General features: G+C 39.5%; 1 protein-coding gene across 1 annotated transcript; it reads left to right on the forward strand.

The window, feature by feature from the left end:
* The first annotated feature begins 3,294 nt into the window (after positions 1–3,294).
* Positions 3,295–5,860, forward strand: LOC309497616 (protein insensitive-like). Its single transcript, XM_082167892.1, has 4 exons — positions 3,295–3,336; positions 3,416–3,764; positions 4,598–4,808; positions 5,661–5,860. The coding sequence occupies exons 2-4, from the start codon at positions 3,627–3,629 to the stop codon at positions 5,771–5,773; spliced, it is 462 nt and encodes a 153-aa protein (XP_082024018.1). The 5' UTR covers positions 3,295–3,336; positions 3,416–3,626; the 3' UTR covers positions 5,774–5,860.
* The last annotated feature ends 18,378 nt before the right edge of the window (positions 5,861–24,238 follow it).

Raw genomic sequence — 24,238 nt, forward strand, 5'->3', positions numbered from 1 at the left:
ACTCCACTCATCTTCACCATGGTCCATTGCATCAACAGAATCATAAAATTCCTCCCCGTCTTCCTCACTGTCCGCAAGGGAGTCATCCTGATGGGTAAGATCATCCCAATTGTAATGAAGAGCGTTGTTTGTCCGCCATCGACTTGTCTTTGGAAGAGGGCAACTCGATTCTGGGTCCAAAAATCTAGTAATATGATCAATGACTATTTTAACATGTGACAGTGCTTTCAAGTGATAATATTATAAAGATATAATATTTATTTAACCCTCTGGTACTTTTCAGTCATTTTCATGTTTTGAAGTTGTTCAATTTTTTACTTTATAAAAATGGTACAAAGCTTTGTGATTTTTGTAGCACTTGCTGCAGTATAGACACACATTTATTTGACTATAGTGAGGATTTGATATCAAGCTAAAACTATTTTATAATTTTATAATATAATAAAACATGTTTTGGCAGGAGGACATCCAACCCTAACCCTACTTTAACCCTAAACCTACCCTACCCTAAGCCTCAAGGTTTTTTAATTTTATTTGTATACTTTACATACTGTATATTCTGTCTCTTAATTCCAGACCTACTGCTAAACCTACAAATCACAGAAAAGTTTCAGAATTTTTACATTTTCAAAAAACATCACTTAGTCTGATTTAAGCTGTTTTCATTAGGGGACCAAAAAATATCCCCACAAGGATTTGTCCTCGTAATGTAGGGTGTACCTAGATGCACACACAAGATTGTGGAGATAAATGAATGAATGAATGAATTAAGCAATTAATGAAGAAATACATGTATCTAGTGGCTAAAGTTGTATAGATGATTTTCTTTATTTCTTTCCATCTGATGCCACCAATAGATTTGTAAAACAAATTATGTACAATTAAATGGTCCATAATTTAGATATTTAGAATGTTGTTTAGTAACATGTTATGTACTCCAAAATTCCAAATATTAAAGAAACATTACTGAAATGAAATGTAGAACATTCTCTTAATAAAAATAAAAATAATTATACAAATATAATCTCGGGTCTGTTTTGACAGTAAACCATAAGTGTGGCTACAATATAAATGAACAGTACTAGAGGGTTAAAAAACTTTCTTTAGAACAAAAACAAATAATTATATAAATAACAGTGAACATTGTATTAGATGTACAACATTGTATTAGATGTACAATGTCAATATTTATGAAAAATTATTTGCATTATTCATATTTTAAATTTACAAATTATTTCAAATGTATAAAATTGAAATGCTTATCTATACTCAGCTTCAAGCTGTAAAAATAGGGTACCTTTTGTAAGGGCCTCGTTGTTTTGCATTCATTTCAATGTAGGGATATCTTCTTGTTTAGAGGAATCATTTGTGGTCACTGTTGTGGAAAAATGTAATATGTATAACGTACTGCATATGTAAATAATAATAATTGTAATACAAAATCTTGGCGTTAGAAAGTTAACATAATTAAAAATGAACAGAAAATAATTTGTATATTCATACAAAGAACACCGCCCACAACTCACATTGTAGGCATAAACATTCAATTGCGCATGCGCATCCTTGTTCACTGCAGCGCAACGGTCGGTCGGAGGAGACGAACTTTCTGGAAGACGAGCTGTGACAAACAATTGTAAGTAACATATTTAAACGTTTCTTTATATTAACATTTGACACAATCTAGAAATATTTATGTGTAAACCTGCGTAAAAAAATTTTTTTTCTCATCTTAAGACATGTGTGGTCACAGTAACGTTAACGTTAGTCATCTGCTTTTCAATATATAACGTTATAATTAGATCATGTTTAACGGTCTTACATTTATCAACTACTTACACCATAAGTAGAAACTTAAGTCATTTCTTAAACGTTATTTTTGTTAACATCACAATGGACTTAATCATCAGTGGCTGTCGGTTATGCTTCGGACATACGTTTCTGTTGCTGGTTGCTTAGTAACAGTTTTAAACATTATTTTGGAGGGAAATGGCCCTTATCTGTTCTAAATCCACTGTAAACCTCGCAATATAAACGAGAAACAACTTATGTTCTTTGACCTTGAGCATATCTCTCCTGAGAGAAAGCAAGCAACAGGCTGTCATAATGTACAAGACTCATACAGGCACGCAACACCTATAAAACATTCATGTCTTTTTACATTAAACATCAAAGCATATAATATTAGGATAAACACTGTTTGTTTTACACACCAAGAGCATATGATTGACTGAATATGGTCTTTTATTTTTATTTTTATCCTATTTAGAAAATGAGGTTTATGCTAATCCAATGGATTGAAGATCCCCCAACATGGGATGTGCTTCCAACGGAAAAAATTATGAATGGACGGTGTGAAATTGGTGGTTTATGTGATGTACAGTACAAGGAAGAATCCAGCCCTGCAAAAATATTAAACGTTGGTAAGTATTTTTTGTAATATGTCTGTGCATTACTGTGAAAAAATTTATTCATCTTGTGATAATTATTATTTATCATTTCAGGAACTAGATCTGCCATGCTTAAGCAGCTTCATTCTATTGAGAAAAATCAGTCCATCAAAAGATCTGGAGGGAATGAAGAATTAGGGAGAGGGCAGCGCCAGAAATATAGCAGAATACTTTCTGAATCAGAAAGCAGTGAAGAATATGAGGTAAGTTAGACCCAGATGATTGCCACTTTCAGCTAATTTGAAGGTTATATTTGTAATTATATTATTCTATGCTATGCTAGGTAGCTTTAAACGGTTGCTAAGGTGTGGTTACACAGTTACCATGATGATATTTACAGACTGGTTTCTAATACCTAGCAACCATATTGCAACGTATAGAAGCCATATTTCAGCTCCACAACATCGTACAGACATGTTTGTTGGTTCGTATGCAATCATGTACCACACTCTAGCAACCGAGTGGCGAGTTTTGCCACTGCAAGCACCACTCACATTTTCTTTTTTATTTACAGTCGGTCAGTAAACAAGTTTCTGAAAAGAGCGTCAAAAGGATAAGAGCCAGATCCTTTCTGCAGCAGTATAATCAAGAAAAAGTACGATTATTTCAACAAAGTTACATATATCAGGGCTCTAGACTCATTCTAGATGTATTTAACAGTAGCATACACGAAAGAAATTAAATGAATAAATACAAAAAATAAAACACTACATAGACTTTACTGTATAAATTATACATTGATTCTTATTAAAGTTCTCACAAGACTCTTATTTTCACAGCACCCATTCACTGCAGAGGATCCACTGGTGAGTCAATGATGTAATGCTACATTTCTCCAAACCTGTTACAAATGATGAAACAAACTCATCTACATCTTGGATGGTCTGGTGTTGAGTACATTTTCAGCAAGTTTTAATTTTTGACTGAACAAAATACAAACTGTATTAACAAATGTTTTACAATTCTAGGAATCAAGCAGGGAGGCAACAACATCAACAAGGACAAGCAATGACAGTGGAGTCAATCAACAAATTTTGGCTGAATTAAAAGAGATTAAGAGTGTTCTTGTTGAAACTCTAACACTTTTAAAAAAAGGTAACCCTATGAAATGTTTAAAATATTTCTAAGTGATTGCGTCAAAAGATATAAAAACCTATTTTGTTCTAGGATGTTCCATTAATGACTGCACCAGTCCAACCTCTCCCTGGACCCACTTCGGATTTGCCAGCCCCAGAGTCTTCGCCTGTGGTACCTGCCTCTTCCTCTCTACTGCCTCTTCGTGTAAATGAGACTAGGAGTAATAATGACTGCAAAAAGGTATTGTTTTTAAGTAACAATGCCTTCTTACTAGGTCTGCATGATTTGGTCAAAAATGTATATAATGATTCAGTGTTTCCCACATGAGTTTATATAGTAAAAGAAGTCAGAATTGTTAGATTATGTTTGGTTCATATTTTCAGCCTTTTTTCTCTTTCGGCCAAAAAATGAAAATGCCATTTTACATGAGACATGATACAGATTACGGTATGTAAAATGGACAGAATTGTAAATCTGACACTTTAAAGGAACAAAAATACAAGTAAACACAACATGATCCTGACAACTTCCTCCAATGTTTGTTTTATTTTTTTATTTTTCTAGAGATATGCAAATTAGCGCATATTTAAACATAACATTTCAGAAAACTTGTATTACAAAAATGTTTGCAAGTAATGTAATCAATCATTTGGAGATGTCAATATTGGGTATGCGTGTGACGTCACCGTCAGCTGGATTGACTGTGGTCACGCCAACTGAGTGGCAAAAAGCGGCAGCATAGGTTTCTCCTATTAAATCCAGTCACACAGCAGCTCGTCTGCCACTCAGTCCGGCTGAGGGAGTGTGATGGTCCCTCGATATTTATTAGCGATTTTTATTTTAATTTTATTTTTTACCTTATTCACCCTGGGGTGTCTTGTCGTAATTGCGTCTACTCACAGAATGAATTAATCATGGCTGAATTTTTTTTTGCTTTCTACAATGGCATCAGTAACTTTTGCTCTTGGATGATTCTGAATCTACGCTCATAGGTTTCATCATAACAAACAAAATATTATTAAGTTCACTTTTTAACTCTGTTACTGCTTTCATTGTTCGATCACTGTTTTCAGGTTAGAATTGGCCCCAACACGTCCATTGGTGCCGAACAGTTTGGCCACTTGAAAAGGACAGATGCAAAAAAAGCAGCAAAAGACCTCCTGGTGGCTGTCTTTGGAAGAGCAACACTGGCAACACACTGCTACACAGGAAAAAGTTCCAATGCCTTCAAAGACAAAGAAGCAAAGCCACAACTGGAGGCTCAAAAAGTGTCTGACATAATTGGTGAGTAATTTATTTTCCTGAAAAAAAGTTTTGGCAGGATTGTCATATTATTTGATATATAAAACAACAGGATATAAAGATAGATGTAATTCATTTTTCTATTTTTTTCAAGCAAGTCGTTTAATAAAAATTGTGCGAACAAATAAAACTGCAGTGGCTGTTGCTGACTATTTAAATCTAGCGGTTTGGTGTCTCGTGTTGTAAATCCTCTGACCAATCAGTGATCTGTAGTGTTTTCACGTCACATTTTAGTATCGGTACAGTGCGCTTGGAACCTCAGCAGAGGTGGTAAGCTACCATTTAAAGCTTGCCGGACCGAATATGTCATACCGGATGTGTCATAAACGGGCTTAATTTTAATGGAGATCATTAAGTACTCGAGTATTCATTTTCTTGGGACCTGTCATTATCGAAAAGAGAAATTGACAAAAATGCCTCTCCCTAGTAGGGCTGGGACGATACACCTATCTCCCGATTCGATACTATCACGATACTTGTGTGCCGATACGACATGTATTGGGTTTTTTTTTTTTTGAATTGCGATTCTACAAGTATTGCGATTCGATATTGCAATATATTGCAATTTTTTTTTAACACTAGACCATCAGAAAAGTTAAATCATACACTTACACAGACTGTACATGATATATAAGATTTCTGACTTTTATTTCAGAAGCATCATACAGTACTACATTCTCTTGAATAAATGATTCAATAACAAATAATTTTTTTAACAGTCACTTGTAAACAATGTAATCAATAAATGCGTTATTTGAAGCACCAAGTTTTGAAGCAAAAGCTCATTATGATTTTTGTTTGTTCTGTATGTTCTGTTTATTTCTTTCCTTACAGGCTACATCAAAAATAAATTCAATATTGAAGCAAGTATAATTAAGAAGGCCATCTCCCAGAAATGTGCAGATGAATGCAAGATGTCAAAAAGGCGCCACAATGATTGTGTGTGAGTTTGTTTGAATCAAACTGATTTGTTCAGGATGTTTAATTTTGTATTTCACAGTTGGTGTGTGTTTGTGTGCGTGCGCGTGTGTGAGTTTGTGTGAATCAGACTGATTTGTTCAGGATGTGTTTGAGTGTATGGTGTAATGAATATAATCTGTAAAAAAAATATTAAATAAATTCATTAGTTATGAAAGAAGAAATAAATAAATAAAATACTAATGAAATTAAAATAACAGAAAATGCATTTGTTGATTTGTTTTTTTTTATTTCATCAATCCATTATCAGTGCCTTAGAAATGTGTGCACTAATACTGTGTGCCCAAATCACCTGCCATGCTGTTTATAATGTGACTGCAGGTTGCACAACATACATTAAACAGTGAACAATGTCTACATTGAGGTGAGTTTAAGCAAACTGCATGCAAGACACAATCAAAAAACGACTATTGGTAAAAGAAAAACATTGGAAAAGTGCACCTTTAGGATTCTAAAAAAAAAAAAAAAAAGGAAATCCCATACCGGAGTAGTGACCCAATTGGATCCCATTAAAATCCTGTAGAAAATCCTACAGGATATTTATGCATTGTCCTATAAGATCATTTCTATTGGAGTCCTATAGGATATTTATGTCTAGTCCTATAAGACAATTTCTATTGGAAATCCTATAGGAATGGTTCCAAAATATGATAGAAATTCTAATTAGAATCCTGTACAATTTTCTTATTGGAATCTTATAGGATTTTTTGACAAGGGTGTACTGAATGAACTCCACAGGAACATGTTTTTGTCTTCCTAAACTAAACTAAACCAAACCAAACCAATGGGCCATTAACACCTAGCCAAGCAGAAAACACTGTTTTGGTCAGGTGACTTGGGGGGGGCTTTTGAGATGCTGCGATCTGATTGGTTGAGATGGATTTAAATCCTAAGTCCTTTGTCTGCTCAGGACAATTTCAAAAGGTCTTGAAGAGTCAACATCTGGAGAGAATCTTGTGATTTGAAATGGCTGAACAAGCTCAGAAAAGGTAAGGCTTGTGTTTTCTTTGTTTCTTTGTGTTACTTTGTGTTTCCTTAAGATGATGTTTCCCTCTTTAGAGAAGTATTTTATCCACAAATAATTAGTTTTTAGGTCAGAGGTAATGGTGGTTACATTTGAATGGGTGTTTTTGTCTCACTTTTGATTGTGGTTTAAGACTTAATTGTGAAATTAAGAAAAAAAAAAAAACACACAAAAAAACACATGTTGGCAAAGTTTAAAAGCAAAGATACTGTGTTTTTTAAGTTTGAAAAGTTGAAACTGAGCACACTGGAAATGCTACAATGCATAGTTAGGTTATTTTAAATCATTGTTTTTTATATAATTTCTCATTCTTTCAGATCTTTGTTTGTATAATTTATTTTATATCGTTTCATTTTACATTAAAGGTCTGCTGATCGCCATGTGCTGTACTGTCTGCTGTGCCACAAGCCACAGGACAGCCTGTCTTCTCACCTGAAACGGGTGTGCATGAAAAATTGCACACCCGAACAAAGAGAAGCCGAGGTAAAAAAGGCCAAGGTTTCACACAGTAACTGGGTCCGGAACAACAGATGCTGGGACTACAACCAGCTCTGTCTGATCTTGCCTGACCAGCATTCCCGAATGGCCATGTTAAAGGAGCTTCTTCGTCGTGACTTCTTTGTTAAAAACCAGCCCCAGGATTTGGAAGATGAAGAAGCTCGCCCTGCCTCTACTGCTGCTGTTGATGATGAACCTCCAAAGTAAGTGCATTAATCCGTGTATTTATTACATGTTTATTACATGATAATAAAGGATATATTTTATTGTTCTATATTGAAGAATGTTTCACAACTTGGGTTTTATTCTTCAAAAGTCTCATTTGTTATGTTTAATCCAAACAGAGTTCAGCTGGCTCCTGGGATTGCAGATTGCCAGAAAATTATAACGCTGGCAAAGTCTGACGTCCTCAGGATCCAGAGGGACCTGGACATGGACAAGGAGGGCCCACGGACGGACAAGACCATGTACCGCTATTTCTGTGAAGCCCTCTTGGTCTTCAAACACATCCAGTGTCCACAAGCTGTGGAAGCATTGACAGTAAGTTCATATATTTTAATGAGTATATAGTTGTGATATACTGTATTATTTACACATGTATGCATTAATAACTACAACATTTTCGAATGTTTTCCAGGACGAAGAGTGGATTAACAGGAAAGAGCTGGGTGACAGGGTTGTGGTGGGTTTGCGGGAGGATAGAGCCTCCAGTATGCACATAGCTCTGAGCAAAGAGGAGGAAGCAGTAAGTTTTAATTTGATACAAATAGTAGATTTCTTACCACCATTCTTTTACATTTAATAACTTGTTTGTCCTTTTTGTAGTTCTTGGATCTTTACTTTGTAAAGATAAGGCCTGAGAACCTGCAGCCTCAGAAAGAAACCAATATTTTTTTTTGTTTCCTCTGATGGCAACGCAGTACAAAGTGTATCACGGGACATGAACCGCCTCCATGAATTGTAAGTACATACACAGATTCATGTGCATGTGTGTTAATGGATCCATATTTTGTCATTCTCACCACAATTAACAATTCCTTTTTCATTTTCTTTCTGCAGGTATAAGATGGCCCCCTTTACCAGCCAGTGTGTGAGGAGGGCTGTGGAAACAGTTGCCAAGAACCTCCCAGCTGAACAAAAGGGGGCCCATTCTTCACTACATGGGTGCCAGCGCTGGTGTTTTCCAGCTCCAGGATGTCGCGGACGCAGCTCTGCTGCTGGAATCATTGGCCAGGTATGTCTCTTCATCCAAACAAGACATAACTCATCACAGCACATATTTATCAGAGCAGATTAGCAAGTTTTCATTCATATTTTTTGTGCGTATTATAAACCGTGTATTCCTCACTTACACAGCCGGTCTGCGGACGAGACATCATTGGATACACGAGGCGCAGCTGGAGGACCGCGGAGAGACTTTCTAGCATTCTTAGATAGATTTCCGGTGTCGCTGGAGGGTGTGCCGCCATCCAAAAAGCAAAGGATGGAGTCCGGTTTCTCAGAAGACCGGAACTTCTATGATAAGTGGAGGGCCACACAGTACGCCCAGAGAGAGAAACATCTGCTGTGTAAGTCTCTAAATCCATCAATACAGCACTGATTCAACACAAACTAGGCCATTTATTTACAGTGACAAGTGAATCACATGAGTAAATTAATTTCATTCTGTATTTCAGCATACTACAAACTACGCAAACCTTCCGCAGCAAAGGTTTCACGATTAATTGCCCAGGAGGGCTGGAGGGTCAACTGCCCCAGGCCGGAGGACATCGTGCAGTTATGGAAACCAGCCCCAAATACAGTTCTTGAAAATGACGATTTTGTGATTCGCTGTGTGTCCAATCAAACCTGGACGGGGCTGGCCATAAAAGATTTTGGCGCACCAGAAGGTCTAGGTAAGAAAACATTTAATTTTTTTCTTGTCAGGGCAGAAAAAAAACAATAATTTAAAATGTACATTTCAACAACAATGAACTACATGTAATGTTTTTTCAATAACTAAAAAAGTAATGTTCTCTTTATTATAGGGGTCGTCGCAACCCGACACTTTGCAAAGGATGATATCCTCTGTGACTACCATGGCAATGTAGTCACAGCTGCGGAAGGGAGGGCCAATGTGTTGAGACAGCACAACGAGCCTGGATATGTTTTTTTTTTTTAAGGCTGATGGAAAGTACCTATGCATTGATGCACAGACCTCCCCTGCTTGTGCCACCCTCACACAAAAACTTTAGGACGTCTTATTAATCATTCGCGTAAGAATCCTAACATCAAGCCATTTCATTGCCAACTGAAGGTGCATGGGCAGGACCAGCATGTCATCCTGTTTAAGGCCAACAAGGACATTAGTGTGGGGACCCAGCTAAAGTATGATTATGGAGTCAGGAGACATTCTTTTCAAGGCGAGGCCATGGCCTTTGAATGGCTTGATGAATAGTCTAAATTACTCATTTAATAATAGATTCTTTACTTTTTTAAGTTATTTCGTCTTTATGTTTATTGTAAATAGTTTTGTACAGTTGTATTTTCTTCTAATTCATAATAAAATTTGTTGACATGAAAAAAAAGTTGTCAAGTTTAATCATTACATTATATGTTTTTATTGGATAAGACCTAATCCAAAACACACAGTAATTGCAATATAAACACACTGATCTGCATTACAGCTAATAATTATGAATCATTATTGTTGAAATGAACAATTATATGCTTTTATTGGGTAAGACCTAATCCAAAACACACAGTAATTGCAATATAAACACACTGATCTGCATTACAGCTAATAATTATGAATCATTATTGTTGAAATGAACAATTATATGCTTTTATTGGGTAAGACCTAATCCAAAACACACAGTAATTGCAATATAAACACACTGATCTGCATTACAGCTAATAATTATGAATCATTATTGTTGAAATGAACAGTATACAGACTGCTCACTGTCAGACAAGTACATATGCAGAATATCTGTCCCAGTCTAATAGGTTGCTTATGGACTTAATAAGATGGAGACAATGTATGGCTGAATGTAATTTTGAAGTAAGTCTGTATGCAATGCTTGGAAAATCACTGCATTAAACAGTGTCTTACCTCAAAATATACTAGAGACCTGAATGTATAATTTCAAGTAAGTGACTATGTATCACTGTTTCTTACTTGAAAGTATACTAGAGACTTACATAGTGGCTTACTGTACTTCAAGTTGTATTAAATTTGCATAGCTTCTGCAAGCAACTCCCTCATGTTCTCAGTAGTGAGTTAATCTTTGTTGGATGCAGACATCATTCGGATTTTGCACTTCAAACTTTTCTACAAAAATGCCTCATGTTCACAATTGCCCGCTGTGTACACGAATGTACTCTCGGTTGAGCCAGCATCTCCAAGTGTTCCACAAGGTAGAGAACAAAGATGAGCGAAAGCTTTTGCTTGCTTTGGAGTCCGGACGTGTCAACGTGAGGTCTTGCGTATTCCCCGTGGCTGGCTGTGGAATCTCAACAACAAGAATTGACCGGCACCCGAAGTCACATGCAGAGCTGTCGACAGCCGCAAAAGAAAGCGTACTCAAACAGTGTAAAAGAAAGAAAGTGTTAGCACAAATTGCAGCACTTAGGGCCACTGACCCAGAGGTGCCTCTCGTCAGCAACCTGGACTTGCTGCCTGACATCGAGGATTGCGAACCGTCCTTTGAGTTGGCTGAGGACGAGGAGGAGCAATGCAGCAACCCTGGCTGCAAAGAGAAGGTACAGAGTTTGTGGACAGAAAACAAGCGGTTGAACGAGAAGGTGGACACGCCGTGATGTGACTCGCCGGTACCGCAGGCTTCAGAAGAAGTCAACATCTATGGCTGCTGGAAGCTTAAGCAAGGTGAAGAGAAGACTGTTCACTTCCCTCGGATCTGGGGATGACCCTCTTGCAATCACTCAGGCTTCCACCCTTCCGCCAGCCTCCAGTGATTTGGAGCCCTCCACCAGCCAGCAGCCAGGCGTCTTTTAGGAGCCTGAGGTTGATCAACGCTTGGCACTGAGTGAGTACACTTGCATTGTTTTAACTTGATGTTTTCTGAAATGTCATTGTCAGCACTGCAAAAAAAAAAAAAAAAAATGCTTTTCTTACTTAGTATTTTTGTGTTGTTTCCAGTCCAAATATCAAAAAATTCATAAAATCAAGAAACATTTACTAGAGAAATAAAATGACATAAGACATTCTATTTTATTTTCACAAAAACAGAAAGTAATTTAAGTATTTTTTGCATAAAACAAGCAAAATTATCATTATGGGGTAAGAAAAATAATCTTCTTTTCCATTTGAATTGAGATTTTATTTTTTTCTTACCCCATTGGCAGATAATTTTGCTTGTTTTAAGCAAAAATTACTTAAATTACTTTTTTTTATCTTGAAACAAAATGGAATTTAAAAAAATGTAATTTTACTTCTCTAGTAAACGCTTCTTGATTTAAGAATTTTTTGATATTTGGACTGGAAACAAAACAAAAATACTAAGTAAGAAAAGCCTTTTTTTTTGTAGTGTGTCTGAATATTAATATGTATTTAAACCGTTTATTATCCCTTTACTTACACTTTCTAAGGGATCTCATGAACCACTGACAACTCCTAAATAACCCGTTTGTAAATAATGTAGTATTTCATTTCATAAATTAATCATTAATAAATTATGAAAAAACAATTATTAAAGATACATTATAATATGCTTATAAATCAAGAAAAAAGTATTTATAGCTGTATTTATAAACTGCTTATTAATGTCTATTAATGCTTTATAAATGGCAAATTAACTGTTTACTAATGATTAACTAATGATTAATAGCGTTTAGTTATTATAAACTGTTACCAACAAAAATACAAATTAAGAAAGCATTTTTTGCAGTGAGTGTGTTGACTGACAATTGTCTCTGTCCTCATTATTCTTTGTGCACAGAAACCATCATGGAGGAGTTCAGGGTCAACCAGCTCGGACCAGACCCGTCATCAAAACACACGGATAATGTGAACGCAAAAATGTACCGCATAAAAAAGTTCCTGCAGTACATGGCCGAGGGGAAGTCAAGGCTGAGCACTCTTTGCTTTTTAAACGAGACTAGCCGGATTCACGCATAAGTCATTTTCTTATTATGTGTCTCTTGTAATGATGTTTTTAGAAAAAATATAATAATGAAAATGAGTTTTTATAGAGGGCATATTCAAGCCTCTCTGAATGTCGTCCAACCTGTTGAAAGGGATGTGTGTTTGTGTTGTTTGTTTGTGTGCAGGTGGATCAGCTCTCTGCGCCACGCCAAAATGAAAGAGACAACCATAGAGTACTATGTACAGAACGTGTCTCAGTTCTTAATTTTCATCAGTGACACTCCTCCACCTTCCTGCCGTCTTTCAAAGACGGTCCTTATTGGTCTGCGCAGGGAGATGCAGAGTATCAAAAAATCGCTAAAGAGAAAGGTTGCCATGCACCGGACGTCCGTAAAAACAAAAAAAGAGCAAAGGGTGCTCAGCAAGGTGACAATTCTGCAGTGCCAGAGCCAGGCCAAGCAGGCCATCCCCAAAATTCTGTGTAAGCCCCCCCCCCCTCCATTTAACTCATTGTACTGACATATTGTAAAATGCATAAGAAATGTTCAACATGAACCCTGAGATTGTGCTCTTTGTTGTTTATAGCCCAGCTCGAAAGTGACGTGGCCACCACATCCTTGCAGTGGGAGTTTTATGGTCACCTTTCTGCGTATTTGGCAGCCCTTTATGGTCACCGAGGGGGGGTTTATCAAAATATGACGATCAGCGAGGTAGAGGAGGCCCAAGAATGCCCAAACGAAAATGTGTTCCTGATCAACGTGAGTTTATTGCTTCCTTTTTATGCATCAGGTGACCTTAATTTGTTTGATCTCTGTTCTGATTTGCTCTTTTTTTGTGTGTGTTTTTATTTTTTTGTGTGTCAACAGATACAGTTACACAAGACAAACCAGGCATTTGGCCCGGCACAGATTGCTGTTACAAAAGAGGAGTATGACTGGATGCTGCGTTTCTTGAAAATTCGCAGAAGACTTCCGGGTGGCAGTTCTGCCAAATATTTTTTCTTTACATCGACTACCAACATCTGCAAGAAATTGGTAACTTATTTTCGGGATGCGTGGAAGTCAATGGGCCTCCCCGGCAACCCAAATTTCACAGATTTGAGAACCTCTATCGCCAGCCATGTAAGTGTTTTCTCTCGTGAGGGGGCATATTTCAGAGACATTCAGTTAGGTGTTGTCTCCTCAAACTGCTTTTGTTTTCTCCTTCTTTCTCTCTATTTCTAGGCCAAATTCACTCATTCTGAGGGCGACCGACTTAAGGTATCTAAATTTATGTGCCACGATGTCCAGACGGCGGACAAGTTCTATGTAACGAACTTGTCCGCCAAGCAGGCTCTGGAGCACCGTAAGCTATTTGAGGCTGCGCTGTTAGGTGAGGACAACACTGTGGTTGGGGTTAAGCGGAGGCGCCGTGGCCCTGAGGAGGAAACACATCGTAAGAGGGCAAAGACAACAGGGTCCTCTGAGGAAACATCTAGCGACACCACAGCTGACACGAGTCCCGAGACCAGCCAGGTAAACTGATATCCTGTAAACGTACTGAGTCTATAATGCCGTATTTATTGGCACAATGATGATCAATCCTTCACCATGTATTTTCTTTGGAAGGGTGAAGAAGAGGTGTAAGGAAGCGCACAAGGCCAGAAGAAAACTTCACCAGTCGTCCTCTTGAAAAAAACAGTTGTTGTAGTTACTCCTATAAAATCATCATAAAAAAAAAGGATCCTTCGCCCGCGCCGCATTTCCCCGATAAAAGTTTCACACTTAAATAAAATGAACAAACAAAAGGCAGCCAAGGCCAGGGTTAAGAAGGCAATTCGGAAATGCAGGATGAAAAAGTAGGCGTTTTTAATCCCCCTGTCCCTCCCCCAGATTGACCGTTGTGTCTTTTATTTTTTTATTTTTTTTATTAAATATTTTTTGGTCTTGTTTTGGTTATATACTTTAATAATAATAGCAATTCGGAAATGCAGGGGGAAAAAGTAGGCGTTTTTAATCCCCCTGTCCCTCCCCCAGATTGACCGTTGTGTCGTTTCATTTTTTTCATTTTTTTCTTAAATATTTTTTGGTCTTGTTTTGGTTATATACTTTAATAATAATAATAAAAGTAAAATTAATAATAAAAGTAATTAGTGTGTGTGTGCGTGTGTGATTTGGCTTTGTAATAAAACTTGTTTGCTGTGTTAAAATTTTGTCTTGTCATTTTTATCCTTTTATTATTGTTGGTTAAATGCATCATAGTCACTTATAGGTCTTTGACAAAATTCCCAGGTAACTTCTGTGGTGAGGTAACACTTTATAATAACTGTACATATAATATTTATCATTAATTAGGCATTAGTAAACAGTTAAATAATCATTCATAAACCATTAATATACATTAATGGGTATATCACTATTGTATTGTAAAGTATATACACTGCAAAAAATACTTTTCTTACTCAGTATTTTTGTCTTGTTTCCATTACAAATATCTAAAAATTCTTAAATCAAGAAGCATTTAATTGAAAAGTAAAATGACATAAGAAATTATATTTTGTTTTAAGATAAAAAGAAAGTAATTTAAGTAATTTTTGCTTAAAACAAGCTAAATTATCTGTCAATGGGGTAACTTGTTTGCCATTTTAATTAAGTTTTTTTTTATCTTGATTTCCATTGTTATTCAGATTTTTTCGCTTACCCCATTGGCAGATAATTTTGATTGTTTTAAGCACAAATGACTTAAATGACTTTTTTTTTTTTATCTTAAAACAAAATAGAATTTCTTATGTCATTTTACTTCTCTAGTAAATGCTTCTTGATTTAAGAATTGTTAGATATTTGGACTGGAAACAACACAAAAATACTAAGTTTGAAACGCATTTTTTGCAGTGCAATTCTTTTAAAATACATCATAGTCACTTATATAGGTCTTTGACAAAAATCCCAGTTAACTTATGTGGTGAGGTAACCCAGGTAAGCTTATCTGACAAAACTGTATGATGTACTGTAAATTTTGCCTAGTAACACTTTATAATAACGGTACATTATTCATCATTAGTTAGGCATTAGTAAACAGTTAAATAATCATTCATAAACCATAAATATACATTAATGGGTATATCACTATTGTATTGTACAGTATATGCACTGCAAAAAAAATGCTTTTCTTACTCAGTGTTTTTGTCTTGTTTCCAGTCCAAATATCTAAAAATTCTTAAATCATGAAGCTTTTATTAAAGAAGTAAAATGACATAAGAAATTATATTTTGTTTTAAGATAAAAAAATAAAAGAAGTAAAATGACATAAGAAATTATATTTTGTTTTAAGATAAAAAAATAAATTAATTTAAGTAATTTTTGCTTAAAACAAGCCAAATTATCTGCCAATGGGGTAAGCCAAATAAAAAAAATTTTCCATTTGAATTAAGTATTGTCACTATCAAAATAGTTTTCATGTGGACAAATCATTCATAACATCAGGGTGGTCCCATAACGTGGTCCCGGCTGGGTTAGAACCCATGTCCTGATGAGCAAAGGGCCCAAACCAAAAAAAAAAAATCCACACTGACCACTACCCCACAAAACATGTGGATTCTGATTACATTTTTTACTAAATGTTATACACTTTGGACAACATTTGTGAGTATTGTCCACAGACATGCAATGCTGTAAATACATTGCCTCCATCTATGTTGTAAGCACACAGAACATCTTGAGTGATTAAGTACATAAGCAACCTATTGGGTACAGTAGGTTTCACCTCATAAAAGCACTGTATTTATGAAATATGACCTTTTGATGTATTGGCATCCCACCTGTAGCTTAATAAGTGACTCACTGTCCTTCCTAAAAATCACACGTATTTCCCCTAAAACTCACATCCCACCTCTAACTTATTTGACAGGAGTCCTATATGCTGTCTGTGGACGGTTGAATTTTATGCTAATTTTGCATAATTAATAACTGTAATGTACATCAGTGGGTGGGTCTGTGTCCCCTGAGTGGTGTACGGTAGGTTTCACCAGATAAAAGCACTGTATTTATGAAATATGACCTTTTAATGTAATGTCCACAGGCAGCCTAGAGGCCGCGTCGAATAAGTTACAGGCGGGACTTGACCAACTGCATCCTTCCTGTGACTTATCTGAGAGGGGCGGGGGAAAAGCAATTTTAGGGCCATTTTTTCCCCGTTGCGGGGCCCCTGGAGGGTCTCGGGAGACGGGACCACCGTCCCATGCCTCAGGGGGAGAGGCCGCATCGAACCATAGGCGTCGTTTGGGGGCCAAAAAATTATTAGAGGGCGCCGCGCAGCGCTTAGGGACTCTCGTCCACAAAGTCCCTTTTATGCTATAGATTGGCACCAGGTTCCCGAATTAAGCATTAGGACAAATAGGCAGTCTGTGGATTTTGGCCAGTTCATTTAAGCTGCCATATGGCGCTTTAGGTGTACGAACGGATGAAAAGGCACCATTCCAGATCCTACGTTCAACTTATATGAATGGTTTTCCCAAATTTTTCGCAAATTGAACCCAGCGGGCACATAGGCTCCTAGGTGGCCACCACTAGGGGGCCAGGTTCCCTAAGTCATGTCTACGAAGTGCCTAAAGTGCCACCTAAGTGCCTACTCTTCATCGTAATCTTCCTCTCATCCCACGAACGGCCTATTCGTCCACCTAAGTGCCTATTTTTCATCATTAAGTCCACGAAGCGCCTAAAGTGCCACCTAAGTGCCTACTCTTCACCGTAGTCTTCCTCTCGTCCCACGAACAGCCTATTCATCCAGCTAAGTGCCTATTTTTCATCAATATGTCCACAAAGTGTCTAAAGAGCCACCTAAGTGCCTACTCTTCACCGCAGTCTTCCTCTCGTCCAACAAACAGGCTATTAGTCCACCTAAGTGCCTATTTTTCATCAATATGTCCAAAAAGTGCCACCTAACTGCCTAGATAACCCAAACCCATATGGGACTTTGACCGGGTGGTATCTAGGGACCCGTCCTCCTAGTATGTTGCAGTGGGGCCCCTAGGCTACCAGCATGAGAAGTTTGGGGCCCCTCGGACCCCCGGTGGCCGAACAGTAGCTGAGGACACGTGCAACTTATTGTATGCGTTTTCATAGGTGGTCGGTGGACAGCGGCCCAAAAGGGACCGTTTGGCAGGGTTCAATTGGTCGCAGGGGCTCCAAATTTGACACGGTGGTAGTCCAGGGGCCCCCGGGTCAGGGTCCTGGGTTTCAGGCTACCAGCATGCAAAGTTTTGGGCCCCTCGGACCCTCGGGGGCCGAACAGTAGCCGAGGACACGTGCAACTTATTGCATGCGTTTTCATAGGTGGTTCGTGGACAGCAGACCAAAAGGGTCCGTTTGGCAGGGGTCAAAAGGTCGCAGGGGCTCCAAATTTGACATGGTGGTAGTCCAGGGGCCCCCGGGTCAGGATCCTGGGTTTCAGGGTCCTAGGTGGGTGTTAAAATTTTCCCTGCACTCTAGAGACCTGTCCTCCTGATATGTGGCAGTGGGGCCCCTCTGCTACCAGCATGCAAAGTTTGGGGCCCCTCGGACCCGTTTTCGTGCTTAATTGTCCACAAACAGCCTACGTCAAATAGGTTGCAGGACGGACGTCTGGAAAGCAGGGGTCAAAATGTCGCAGGGGCTCCAAATTTGACATGGTGGTAGTCCAGGGGCCCCCGGGTCAGGATCCTGGGTTTCAGGGTCCTAGGTGGGTGTTAAAAATTTCCCTGCACTCTAGAGACCCGTCCTCCTAGTATGTTGCAGTGGGGCTCCTAGGCTACCAGCATGCGAAGTTTGGGGCCCCTCGGGGGCCGAACAGTAGCCAAGGACACGTGCAACTTATTGTATGCGTTTTCATAGGTGGTCGGTGGACAGCGGCCCAAAAGAGTCCGTTTGGCAGGGGTCAAAAGGTCGCAGGGGCTCCAAATTTGACACGGTGGTAGTCCAGGGGCCCCCGGGTCAGGGTCCTGGGTTTCAGGGTCCTAGGTGGGCCCCGAGTATTTTTCTTGACCCTACCTTCTCTTTTCATTGTGCCCTGTCTCTCTGTCTCTCTGTCTATGAGCGCAAGAGGCCTTTGTGAGAGATTTTGACAAAGCAGGCCAAAAAAATTTCCCTTCGCTCTAGGGACTCTTCCTCCTAGTATGTGGCAGAGGGGACCCTAGGCTACCAGGATGCGGAGTTTGGGGCCCCTCGGACCCCCGGGGGCCGAACAGTAGCCGGGGACACGTGCAACTTATTGCATGCATTTTCATAGGTGGTTGGTGGACAGCGGACCAAAAGGGTCCGTTTGGCAGGGGTCAAAAGGTTGCAGGGGCTCCAAATTTGACACGGTGGTAGTCCAGGGACCCCCGGGTCAGGATCCTGGGTTTCAGGGTCCTAGGTGGGTGTTAAAATTTTCACTGCACTCTAGAGACCCGTCCTCCTGATATGTGGCAGTGGGGCCCCTAGGCTACCAGCATGCGAAGTTTGGGGCTCCTGGGTCGAATTGCTTAAAAATTAGGCACTTAGGTGGACGAATAGGCTGTTCGTGGGACGTGAGGAAGACTACAGCGAAGGGTAGGCACTTAGGGGACGTTTAGGCGCTCCGTGGACGAATTGGTGGAAAATAGTCACTTAGGTGGACGAATAGGCTGTCCGCGGGACGAGAGGAAGACTACGGTGAAGATTAGGCACTTAGGTGGCACTTTAGGCACTTTGTGGACGTATTGGTGAAAAATAGGCACTTAGGTGGACGAATAGGCTGTCCGCGGGACGAGAGGAAGACTACGGTGAAGATTAGGCACTTAGGTGGCACTTTAGGGACTTTGTGGACATGGGAATAGGCAGTTAGATGGCACTTTAGGCGCTCCGTGGACGAATCGGTGAAGAATAGGCTGCCAGGTGGACGCTTAGGCGCTCCGTGGACGAAACGACCAATAATAGGCAGCTAGGTGGACCGAAAGGCTGTTCGTGGATTTGCCCCCTCGGCACAGCTCGAGGGCGCCCCCAGAGGTGTCCCTGCAGTGCCTATAGGACCCTACTTTGACCCGAGTTTGGTGTCGCTAGGCGGCCGGGTCCCCGAGTTATAGCCGTTCAAAGTTTGGTGCCCACCTGCAAGTTATTTGACAGAACCCCTGTACGCTGTCCGTGGACATTACATTAAAAGGTCATATTTCATAAATAAAGTGGTTATTGGTGCTCAAACCTACTGTACAGCCCTCAGGGGACACAGCACAACACACCGATGTACATTTCACCCATTAATTGTGCAAAATTAGCATAAAATCATACTGTCCACGGGGAGCCTACAGGGGCTCCGTCGAATAACTTGCAGGTGGGATGCTGTTTTCGACGTAGACATTTTCAGCCGGTAAACGTCCCCCTTACAGCCTATCTCCCTCCCACCCGGCCCGCACCATTGGCCGAAGTCGCGGGGTGGGCGGGGCCGTCCACGGAGAGCCTATTTGTCCCCTTACAGCATAAACGAAGCCAGGGGGCGGGGATCGATCACGAAAACGCCCACTGTCCACGGAGAGCCTAAACGTCCCCCTTACAGCCTATAATTCATGCCTTTTGTCCACAAAGTGCCTATTGTGTCCCCTGACAGCCTATTATTAGGCTGTCCGTGGAAATTGCATTGAAAGGTCATATTTCATAAATAAAGTGGTTATTGGTGCTCAAACCTACTGTACAGCCCTCAGGGGACACAGCACAACACACAGATGTACATTTCACCCATTAATTGTGCAAAATTAGCATAAAATCATGCTGTCCACGGGGAGCGTACAGGGGCTCCGTCGAATAAGTTACAGGTGGGATGCTGTTTTCGACTTAGACATTTTCAGCGGGTGAATCCCTGTAAGGAATTGGGGATTTCAGCATATCTGCTGAAGGCCAGTGAGTAACTTATTAAGCTACAGGTGGGATGCTGAGTTTGACCGGGTGTATCTTGGGAACGAAGCCGACTTGGGGCTCCATACTCTGGGGTCATGGGGGTCCCACTGGTACCCCCCAATGCCCAGAGTATGGAGCTCCAAGTCGGCTTCGTTCCCAAGACACACCCGCTCAAAGTTCCACAGGAAGTTGCCATATCTCAGGAACGAAGCCGATTTGGGGCTCCATACTCTGGGGTCATGGGGGGCCCATGGGTGCCTCCCTACCTCCGGAGTTTGGAGCTCTAATTCGGCTCATCTCCCAAGATACACCCGGTCAAAGCTGGACCGGAAGTGGCCGTATCTCGGAAATGGAAGGTCCCAGAAGCTGGGGGCGGTGGGATCAGAAGGGGCCCTAAGGGCCCTCCCCATGCCCGGAGTTTGGAGCTCCAACTCGGCTTATCCCCCAAGATACACCCAGTTATACATAAGGGACTTTTGGACAAAACGGTCTAGATCTCGGAAAGGACGAGCCCCAGCGGATCCTCCTTTGGGGAGGTGAGGGGCCCCTAGGGACCCTCTCAGACCCAAGAGTCCCGAGCCTCTGGGACCCTTCCTTCTGAAGTGCACCCTTTCCTGTTGGGCCCCATATCTCGGACCGTGGGGGCGCTCGGACCGTGGGGGCACCTTACTTTGACCCCGAGTTTGGTGTCTCTAGGCGGCCGGGTCCCCGAGTTACAGCCGTTCAAAGTTCGGAGCCCACTTGCAACTTATTTGACAGAGCCCCTGTACGCTGTCCGTGAACATTACATTAAAAGGTCATATTTCATAAATAAAGTGGTTATTGGTGGTCAAACCTACTGTACAGCCCTCAGGGGACACAGCACAACACACTGATGTACATTTCACCCATTAATTGTGCAAAATTAGCATAAAATCATACTGTCCACGGGGAGCCTACAGGGGCTCCGTCGGATAAGTTACAGGTGGGATGCTGATTATATTAATGGGTCATATTTCATAACTACAGTGCTTTTATGAGGTGAAACCTACTGTACACTACTCAGGGGACACAGACCCACACACTGATGTGCATTACAGCTATTAATTATGCATAATTTACATAAAATTCAACCGTCCACAGACAGCATATATGGGACCCATTGGATAAGTTACAGGTGGGATGCTGTTTTCGACTTAGACATTTTCAGCGGGCGAATCCCTGTAGGGAATTGGGGATTTCAGCATATGTGCTGAAGGCCAGTGAGTAACTTATTAAGCTACAGGTGGGATGCTGTGTAAAAATGCATCGCATCAGAAATCGCATCAGAAATCAATTTGACAGCTCAAAAATTTGACAGCTCAAAAAGACAGCTTTGACAGCTGGTTGAGTGCAGGTATAATCTCAAGTAACTCTCAGCAATTACATGTACAATTACTCAGAAGTATACGAGGAGTGTGAGGGTATATTTTTAAGCAAATGGTCAATAATTTGGAGTAAATCACTGCCATTACATGCACCGTTACTTAGAAATGTACTAGTGGTTGAGTGCAGGTATACTCTCAAGTAACTCACAGCAATTACATGTACAATTACTCCAAATTATTGACCATTTGCTTAACCCTCTGAGGTCGAGAAACGCGCCGACGCGTTTTGCTGGATTTTTTTCACATAGCAGCAACATAAACTTATATTACTCCGTCATTTATGGTTATACAGAAAAAAGAAATATAAAAAAATAATCTGTGATATTTCTACTTTTGTATGTGTCCACTTACAATCAAATCAAAACATTGTGCTTTTGTAAAATAAAGAAAATAAACAGGGTGTGCGTTCTGCCTCTCCGTCGCGGTGAACTTTCTTTTCTTGAGCATGTCTATAAACTGAAACAAAACTCAGCGAATACTTCTCACACATTTATGAGCCATATACCTTTATACACATTTAAGTGTGTACTTTTAAATGATCGGATTCAAACTGAAAACAAATATTCTCTGTTTAAGTAATTTGTATAAAACCAACAGGATGTCCAGTATCTCAAACGCTTGCTAATTATTTTTTAATTCGGCCACATGGATCGCGTTTGCAAATCTCCACATGGAACGCGAACGCCCTCGTTACCTCAAACACAAAACACCAAAACACTTCACAAGTCTCTGCTTTTCGTCGAGTTTGGAAGACGTGCTGTGAGCTTACATTGGATTTACATCAGAAGAAGAAGAACGCGATTTGAAGACAAGAAAGATGTAAGGTAAGAAATTCTTACTTATTAGTTTATGGTATTGTTGCATAAACTTCACATTGCAGTTGAACTGTTGCTAGATATATGGTGAATATTATACTATTTAGACTCGTGTTTACTGTTAAATACTGTTTGTGGATATCTGCTCAAACATAGATATGTATAACCATAATGTTTAATATTTTGGAGCGTGATGGCGTTTGAATGTATCATATTTTGGAACGCGCTGTGGGTTTGAGTATCATATTTTGGAGCGCGCTGTGCGTTTGAATGTATCATATTGTGGAGCGCGATTGCGTTTGAAAGGAAAAATGCACCAAACATTAGGCTTTATGTTTTTACTATTATCTCATTTCATATCATCATAACGAATGGAAACATTTGAAGTAACATAAGATAATCAATATATTTTTCTCTAGCATTGTTACTGAAATCTTTTGGAAGATTTATAGGCTGCTTTGTAAAATAAAATTATTTTATGCAGTACTGCACATAGCTGATGCCTACAAGGCACAACAAACATGGTGTTCATTATATTATATATTGTTGGAAACATTTGTGTGTGTGTGTGTGTGTGTGTGTGTGTGTATTCTGTGAATTTTAAAAAGCAATTTTAACCAGAAAAATCTAAAATGTATTCCCAAAATCGTGCAGGCCTGGTTTCTCTTGATACCAGTATGTTCACTTTTTTTCTTTTCTTTCAGGGACCAGATGCAACTGAGTCCTGCTGACTTCAACATTCACATGAGTCTCTGTACGTGAACATGGTAAAGTGAAAATCAAACACCTTGGAAATGAAAGGTATGTACAATGTTTTTAGGAATGGCACAAAGGTCTCTGTCTTTGGATCATTGTTTTCAATGTGCTCTTTTGTCATTTGTTGTGTATTTTTGGATTATGTTGTGTTGTAAATAAATCCAAACAATCTAAAAGCCATTCTTTTTTAAATCTCCTCATTCTTTGTGCAAGGTTGCTTTGAATGACAGGGCCTGATAGCTCCTAATAGGGCAGTTAGGGGAGTGTCTTTGTCTTTCTCAGGTGTGAAAAGCTTACATATTAATGAGCTCCCGCATAAAGCTTTCTCACACAAAACACGTCGTAAAATTTTTAAATCAATATATTGTCTTATCTGAATGAGCAGTCAGGGTGATTTTCACATCGTTTTGGAGCAAATAATCAGGGCTACGTCATACAATTTTCAAAAGTCTTGTGAAGAAATAATCAGTATGGGTTTCATGGCCTTATTTCAGTGAGAATTTTTTTTTGTATTTTCACAAACCACGCATAAATGTCATTATCTCAAAACTACAAACTTTTACATACATGCTGCTGATATATTATGGTAGCAGAGTTTGTGCTGAATACAGTGTAATTAGACTTTAGCCATGAAAATGTCACTAGTAACAGAAAAAAACACAAATGTCAGAGCATGTCAGAACACCTCCAGGGCCCAGAAAACAGCTCAGACCTCAGAGGGTTAAATGCATTGTCTCCATCTATGCTGTAAGCACACGGAACATCTTGAATGATTGCGTACATAAGCAACCTATTGGACTTGGACAGATATACTGGACAGTATATATATATATATATACAGTACCAGTCAAAAGTCTGGAAACATTACTATTTTTAATGTTTTTGAAAGAAGTCTCTTATGCTCATCAAGCCTGCAGTTAAAAACAAAACAAAACAAAAAAAACAGTAATATTATGAAATATTATTACAATTTAAAATAATGGTTCTCTT

This window comes from Leuciscus leuciscus, assembly GCF_965113295.1.
Source record: "Leuciscus leuciscus genome assembly, chromosome: 4".
NCBI lineage: Eukaryota > Metazoa > Chordata > Actinopteri > Cypriniformes > Leuciscidae > Leuciscus > Leuciscus leuciscus.

What these genes read in the sequence shown, in the direction of transcription:
- LOC309497616 (XM_082167892.1), top strand. Translation starts at nt 3,627, where the DNA reads ATGACTGCACCAGTCCAACCTCTCCCTGGACCCACTTCGGATTTGCCA. An exon ending in GTAATAATGACTGCAAAAAG is followed by an intron (nt 3,765 to 4,597) that starts GTATTGTTTTTA and finishes CACTGTTTTCAG; the next exon opens with GTTAGAATTGGCCCCAACAC. An exon ending in AAAAGTGTCTGACATAATTG is followed by an intron (nt 4,809 to 5,660) that starts GTGAGTAATTTA and finishes CTTTCCTTACAG; the next exon opens with GCTACATCAAAAATAAATTC.